The 7,744-nt window shown below is 39.1% G+C and overlaps 2 protein-coding genes across 2 annotated transcripts; one reads left to right on the forward strand and one right to left on the reverse strand.

The window, feature by feature from the left end:
- Window positions 1-2,955: 2,955 nt before the first annotated feature.
- Window positions 2,956-5,110, reverse strand: LOC105449185 (activating signal cointegrator 1 complex subunit 2 homolog). The gene is made up of 3 exons (XM_011688191.1): window positions 5,000-5,110; window positions 3,829-3,874; window positions 2,956-3,694 (listed from the first exon to the last, which is right to left on the reverse strand). The coding sequence occupies exons 1-3, from the start codon at window positions 5,009-5,011 to the stop codon at window positions 3,219-3,221; spliced, it is 534 nt and encodes a 177-aa protein (XP_011686493.1). The 5' UTR covers window positions 5,012-5,110; the 3' UTR covers window positions 2,956-3,218.
- A 1,449-nt stretch (window positions 5,111-6,559) lies between these two features.
- Window positions 6,560-7,744, forward strand: LOC105449483 (xaa-Pro dipeptidase-like). Its single transcript, XM_011688740.1, has 4 exons — window positions 6,560-6,795; window positions 6,900-7,344; window positions 7,454-7,605; window positions 7,695-7,744. The coding sequence occupies exons 1-4, from the start codon at window positions 6,560-6,562 to the stop codon at window positions 7,726-7,728; spliced, it is 867 nt and encodes a 288-aa protein (XP_011687042.1). The 3' UTR covers window positions 7,729-7,744.

Raw genomic sequence — 7,744 nt, forward strand, 5'->3', positions numbered from 1 at the left:
CTGCAATAAAATAGTATAACGAGGTAACATTAATCGCGGTTTGTACACCGGAATTTGCAACGTGTCGAATATACAAGGTGTGTCACTCCTCTTTTTAAATATTTAATACATCTATCATTAGTTTATAATAAAAAATTTATCAAAATTAATTTTTAATTAAACATATATTAAGCTATTATTCGTAAACGCAATGTTCGATCTAATAAGTTTTAAAGTTTTATGTACACGCTTCGATCTAATGAGTTCTAAAACTGAATATTTACATCTTCACAAACATATTCAATTTCAACAATATTGACGTCTTGATTATCATTGTCAAAAATTAAAATTTACAAACACATAAAAATCAAAAGTACAAGAAACTCAGGACACTTCATATAGATACTTTCGAATTCAAGTGGCTGACATATTTCTCGTCGATGAAAGCCACGAAAGCCGACCTCCTCTCTCTTTTTCCTCGTATTGCTTCGACGAAGGAAACATGACACCCGTTAGCGCCGTTGCGAAATCCACGGACGAAAAACATACGTTTCAGCGAGCCGAGATATGCACCTATATCGCGTTAGCCTCGTAATTAGCTGCACAAAAGCCATGCAAAGCACATTGCGTAGTCTATATCTACGAATGAAATGCTAGCCGTTGCATTTTTTCTCGATCACGCTTCATGAGCTGGGGCTCCATTAAACGTGTAGTTATGGCAGTGTTTTTTCGTCGATGCTAATCATGGGCGTATATATCCTGTGAATATTAAATATTGAACAGTAGCTAAAATTTAAAGAAACGGAGCAAAGGAAAATCGAATTTTTAATTTTTCTGTTAATATTTTACTACAATATTGAGATTTATTGTACTTATACGCGTAAGTACATAATACTGTGAGCTGTTACAATGCGATATTGTACGACGTTATAGTTTGTAAATTTTTTTGTTTAATAACAATTGCATATCATACTTGTAACTATAAAGAGTTAATTATAAAGAGCAGGATAAATTATTGCCGGAGAAATTGCGCGAACTAAAAGAGATTAGCACATGCATATGTTATTCTTATACATTCTGAATACAATGTAAAATTACACGAAAAGGCGAGCAATATGCTCGATACACATCCTTTATACTTTACAGCAAATGTTTAGAGGACTTTTTCTCAAATCGCGTTGAACGCGACTCAGCAGATTCGCCAATAAATCTCTTGATAGACGCATTCCACGTGCGCGCGCGTACACGTGGTGTCACAGCCTTAACCGCTCGTCACCCCTTTTGGATGCGGCTTGGGTTTTTGGCTTGCTATAACTCCGATAATTATGTTACCAATGCGTCGAAGGACAAAGAGCTCTCGAGCGACGTGGATGGTTCACTCGCTCGCTCGCGAAGGCCAGAATAGACATGGTTGCTTGGTAGCCCAGCTGCCGGTAATCCTCCCTTTGTAATTTGCCTCTATGACCCCCCTCCCCCTTTTCAGTGGCGTCGATTTTTTCCCGTGGACCTTTCCCCGCGCGTTTTCCGACGATCTTCTAACCATCGGTGCGCCACTTTCGTTATAAAATTCTAATTACCATTGTGCTTTCACAAATAAAAGCATGTAAATAAAACTGCACTAGTAAACGATAATATAAGATATTACAAAATTAAATAAAATTAAGTCTATTACGTAAATAAATTACACTTAGTTATATATAGAATGTAACGTTATAATATGTTCCAAGAGGCTGTCGCTCGAAATAATTATCATACCTATTCTACGGTGGACGGAATGAAGAATAAATTATTCTTGAATGTTTTAGAAATAAATCTGTTAAAATTGTTCCCTTCCCGCAAGAACAAATTCTCTCTAAGCGGACAAATTCTCCCCAAAAAGAGTGAACATTCGATTCGCAAAGGTCCATATGGGTCTACGCCAATGACGAGCGGTTGATGTCACCGTGGCCGTGCCCTCCGGATAATAGAGTCCGCGACTTTAATGGACTCGCTAATCCTCTTCCCTGTTTGTCTGCGAGGGGGTACGCATTCACGGGATGCACGGAGCTAAGAATCGGCAGCGAGAGGGGGCCAGGGAGGGGTGGTGTGACTGCGGTGCGTGCGCCTCTCTGGGGTGCGCGAAGTGAAGACTGCATTCGTTCGTGCGGGCCGCCGTCACGATCACAGCGGCGCGGGAAGGGAGTTTACGCACAAGGGGATGATCTCTCTCTCTCTCTCTCTCTCTCTCTCTCTCTCTCTTTCTCTCTCCGGCCTGTCCTGCCGGAGTGGTGACGCGCAGATACGCCCCTTGTGCGGAACCATCGGTGCGATGATACCCTCGGATTTCTCGGCTGAGCTATGCCGCGCGTTATGAGTGCATACGCGAGCGTACTCTCTAATTGCATTTGTCGACGGAAATATGTTTTCATGCAGGCTGATATCATGTATCGGAACAAATTCAGTTTAAAGAAATGCGACTGTCGTCTCGCGATAGTTCAAAGTGGCCGGTAGATCCAAGAGAGGAACGATAAAGGGGTGCATAATTAAACGGCAAACATACGTCTCAAAGTTGACATAAACGATGACAGTGTAATCTTAAAATCTTAAAGCGACGATCTGATACAATAAAAATACGATAAAACGATTTGTGTGAGTTTTAGATCGAGAAACTCGAATGAAATTTATTTATACAAATTTTCTTCCCACAATTTTCATTATACGATACATATTCCCACGTTTCATAAATCGATATGAAAATCCGTGCGATTGTGAAATGAATGAAATGATGTGTGAAATGAGAGTGGAATTTAATGAACGTAAAAATACGAATCAAGGAAATGACACAAGTTATTATAAAAGTGAAATTTTTTAGCGAAAATTAATTTTTTAACTATTAAGATAAAAATATGAGCTGTTAAAAATTTTTTTTTCATTTAATTTGTCTCAATAAATCAATATAATTTTTTTCTGTAACTATTGGAATAAAAATATAAACTCTTAGAAAACTTTTTCCGATTTAATTCGTTTCAACAAATTAACATAATGAATTTATAATAAAATATTTACGAAAAGAAAAAAAACAGTTACTATTCCTCGCGTTTCAGCGAGGATTATGAATAGATTACGAATTTATCAATAATAAAATATGATGAATGCAATGGTTAAAATGATGCAGAGGGAATGATCGGTATATTCTTACAAAAAGGGAACGACCGACATCTTGTAGACAAATCGTCATCCCGATGACCTAATCAGGCAGATTATCCCTGATGTCCTTGCGGAATCGCATTAGGCAGGTTCTGCTGGATCTGCACGAGCTGCTGGAGCTGCGGTGGCAGATTTCTGGAATACTGATAATTGGTCGCAGCCTGCTGCTGCTGCTGCGGCTGCGGTAGCGGCTGCGGCGAATAATTGCTGCGATATTGCGGGTTGTATTGTTGCTGAGCGGAGGCCGGCGGAGTGTACGCTGCCGGTCTTACGGGAATGTCCTTATAGGTCGGCTGAGCAGGCGCCTGACCTACTTGTACATTCGGTCGATACTGAGTCAGTTGGTTTTGCTGCAAGTACTGAGGCTCAATGGGTCTCGCAGGCGCCAGATTCGGCACCGGTTGCGGCGGAAGATGAACGAGCGGATCGCGATACTGCTGCGCGGCCAATATCTGCTTGATCGCTGCCGGTGCTTGATTGTAAGCACGGTAATTGGCTTGCTGCGCTTGCCTGCGTTCCCGGATGTGGCCTATAAAATAATTGGAAGTAAATGCAAATCTTCTGCACTTATCGACAAGAAAATGGATTTTGTGTTAGTTTGACAACAGAAAGAGAACAGAAGATATATTCTCGAGAAATATGTCCGTTAAATTTGTTACTCACTGTGGAATTCCGTTCCCAGCACGGGCGCCACGACCAGGATGAATAACTGAAAGACAATAATATATCAACTATTAATAATAATAACAATAATAATGCTTTTTACATACGAAAAAATTTGAAAAAAATAGATATTTTTTACATAACTGAGTCAATAAAAGTCGGAAGAATGTGTGCGTAATTTTTTATATACATATGTAGTTTAGCTTAAAATGGAAATTGTATCTTAGAAAGCTGAAAAATCTTTACTTGCAAGATATAAATAGAATTTCTAGCTGACATTGATTATTCATATATATATTGGCGCCGTAATTTTTGCACCGCGAGAAATAAATTAATTATTCAGACATGTAGACTGGTAAATTTAACTAGGTCGCCGTCTACTTGTTCAATGGAGCTTGATTCATATCGGAAGAAATGCAATGCGACATTTTCCATGCGTAACGATTGCGTGCAAAGTATCTCGCTGTGACGATATTATATAATGATCCTTGAATTGAAAAATAAAGGCTGTCGATTTTGTAATAACTAATAACGGTTTTCGTAATATTTCAAATCGTTAATAAAATATACCTATAAATACCTCGATCTTCCTCTGAATAGAATATTATATCCTATTCTATTCAGACTTCCTCTGAACAGAATAGGATATAAGAGAATTAAAATAATATTTATAAGGGTTTATAACGATATATATTTTAGGAAAATCGGTTATAAATTTTTAAAGAATATTACGTATTGAAACATTGAGCTGAATAAAAAGAATTAATTAAAATTTTAGCGAATTTCCTATTTTGATTAACTTTCTGTACCTTAATTCGATAATCTAATATACCGAACCTGTCATGAAAAAAGGAAAAGAGAAATCGTTAAACGCGAATCGTTCGGTTTTGTTAATTAATTTTTTATGCTCGGGAATGGTGAAGGTACTTAACATTCGGCGATCGACGAACGATAAAGTTTTGCTCTTATCTTCTTATTTTCTCCCTCGATTACGTGGACTTAGGAATAAAACTGCGACGATTTTACGATCAACGTGAGATTGGAAAGCAAACGCGAGCACTCGCTCGAACGTCGATCGCTCCGCGGAGCGACTTTGATCGCACTTTCTCCGCGCGTGCATCGCGCCGCGGAATTTCGCGAGGCTTTTAGGGTCGCGATCGCGTGGACTTACGAGGAATCTCATGATTGCTGAGCGACGATATCCGAAGGGCAGCGGGACGAAACTGGCGGCCGCGTCGCGACGCAACTTCTATATGGGGCCCGGTCGTCGCGGGCCGAACCGTACCGTCGGCCACCACCAACTTTCATGGTTGGACGGGTTTCGACCGATTTTTTTCGCGTGCAAATCCCCCGCCCGTCGTCACGTAACGCAACGAACCAATGCGCCCCGTGCAGTCACCAGTTACGCTAGGAAGTGACCGGCGCGGTACCAGAAAAGTCAATGTGCGGCACGGTACATGTTTGTCTCCTTTATACAGACAATTGCGGAGTACGGAGAATTGTAAGATAATAATTTTGCTTGAATTTTAGTTTAATAAAAGTAAAATTAGATAAAAAAGATATTAAGATTAAGTCGAAAAATTATTATAAAACATTAATAAAAAATAAAGATACAATTAATTATTAGATTAAGAGAAAAATTTCATCATTAATATTAATAAATTAATTTTATTTTTTTTTTAAGTAATATTTATTGTACATTTTTCAACAAATTTGATTTTGCATACACAAATTACATAGCGTATTTAAAAATATTTAATATTTACATAAAACTATTTTTGTAATATTTATTAATTCTATTTTATAAATTATTTTTATATTACATTATATGTAAAAATCTATTCCCAATTTTATTCACCAATGTTATTCACGTTTGTTAAAGCGTTATTCGCCATTTATTAACCGCAGCAAGAAAAAAAAAGAAAACGTGAGACATTTTAATAAAATTTTCGAGACAGAAATAGACACAAGTGTTTGAGCTTCAGCATGTATCGTGTAATATGTAGCACGTGACATTAAACATGAAAGAAATTAACTATTTACAAATAAGATTGCAACGATAGTAAATTCTTTTTTCCTGCATGAAATTCAATATACCTTTCATACAAGGTTTATGTAATTCCACATTACATCGTAGATTACGGCGATATCGTTACGTGAAAGTGGCTCGACCGTGTCTCTTTTCCTCGTGTTTTCCTTGCAACTATGCTGAACCTCGAATTTTACAATCGGAATTTTGCGTTGCCTATCGAGTCGTTGACTATGGTGAGCGAACTAAACATCGTCGTGCATTATGTCACCGATTATTTTCGAACTGCGTGAAAGTTGTCCGTTTCGCTGTAGTTCAACTTGTAGCTCTACTTTGGATAAAGCTACATACCAATCTTATTCATAAATTTCTTTATTTAATTATTCTTATAAACGTCACTAACGTAACATCATGTTTATTAACTACTTATTAATTCTCAAAAGAAGTTTCAAAGTTTTAATGTTCAGAATTCGATTCTCTTTTCTCAGAATCAAAATTTAATTTATGATTCTTTATTTTGACTAGTTATGTTTATTAACGATCAATATACATTAGTTATCAAGAGATTATAAATTACAATAATTTTCTGGTTACATTATAAATGTAAAGCGCTATTTTAAAGGACTATCAATCTCACCGTTGTATTCAGAGACTACTGCAGTCGTGAGTACACGTCGGTTACTCGCGAACTCGACGTTCACGATGAAAACGTGGCATTCCACGTGCTCGACGAATGAACGAAAGTGCACGGTGATAAATATCTGCTCCGTAAGAAAGGGTGATATACGTATACACTACACCAGTCACGTAATGGTTAAGCCGGCAGTGATGCAGGAAACGAATGCACGCATCGCTTCCGTATTCGAAACCGCGAGTCGTAAATCGAGCAAGCATCGTTTAAGTGCATGGCTACAATATAAAGCAGCGTCGGCATTTGTGTACATTTTAAGGATGATACAAACGAGAGTATATATATATATATATATGTCTTATATACATTGCGCGTTATAATATTTGTGTAACACGCTCTTTCTCTTTGCAGCTTGTTCGACATGGGCGGCAATTACTGCGGATATGCGGCCGACATTACGTGCAGTTTTCCGGCCAACGGAAAGTTCACCGAGGATCAAAAGCTGATCTACAACGCGGTGCTGAAGGCGCGCAACGAGGTGCTCGCGGCCGCGAAGCCGGGAGTCGCCTGGACGGACATGCATCTGCTGGCGAACAGGGTCATGTTGACGGCGTTGATTGAGGGTGGACTGCTGGTGGGCGACGTCGAGGAGATGATAAAAATGGGCTTGAACGAAGTGTTCCAGCCTCACGGGCTGGGCCACTTGCTGGGGCTGGATGTGCACGACGTCGGTGGATATCTGTCCGGTCATCCTGAACGCCCGAAGCAAGTAGGATTGAGAAAGTTGAGAACCGCGCGAGTACTGCGCGCCGGAATGGTTCTCACGGTGGAGCCGGGCTGTTACTTCATTGACTTCGTAAGTGTATAATTGGCGAATAAGATAATTGGCGAATAGGTTTTTATATACCGAGCTTTAGAGCCGGGTCTTTTCGAATATTCACACGGAGCAATTTTTCGTTTTACAGTTGCTGAACTCAGCTCTTGCCAATCCGTATCAAAAGAAATTCTTCGTGCCGGAACAGTTGCAGAGGTTCCGCGGTTTCGGCGGCGTCAGGATCGAGGATGACGTCCTCATAACGGAAACCGGAGTGGAAAATCTGACGGATGTTCCTCGCACGTAAGCGTTCATTCTACGCACGTTTATTTTACTATTTATATCTATATTGTTTGAAGAGAAAAACTATTTTACAATTTTATATATTTCAGAGTCGAGGAGATAGAGAGCTTCATGCAGAGTTGATAGGTCAACAGGGATA

This window comes from Wasmannia auropunctata, unplaced genomic scaffold (genome assembly GCF_000956235.1).
Source record: "Wasmannia auropunctata unplaced genomic scaffold, wasmannia.A_1.0 LD336076.1, whole genome shotgun sequence".
Classification (NCBI taxonomy): domain Eukaryota; kingdom Metazoa; phylum Arthropoda; class Insecta; order Hymenoptera; family Formicidae; genus Wasmannia; species Wasmannia auropunctata.

Excerpts from the sequence above, each read along its gene's own strand:
- LOC105449185 (XM_011688191.1), bottom strand. Across the intron at positions 3,695-3,828 it reads GCTGGGAACGGAATTCCACA|GCCACATCCGGGAACGCAGG; the intron begins GTGAGTAACAAA and ends ATTATTTTATAG.
- LOC105449483 (XM_011688740.1), top strand. The coding sequence starts at position 6,560 with ATGAAAACGTGGCATTCCACGTGCTCGACGAATGAACGAAAGTGCACG. Across the intron at positions 6,796-6,899 it reads AAAGCAGCGTCGGCATTTGT|CTTGTTCGACATGGGCGGCA; the intron begins GTACATTTTAAG and ends TTCTCTTTGCAG. Across the intron at positions 7,606-7,694 it reads CTGACGGATGTTCCTCGCAC|AGTCGAGGAGATAGAGAGCT; the intron begins GTAAGCGTTCAT and ends TATATATTTCAG.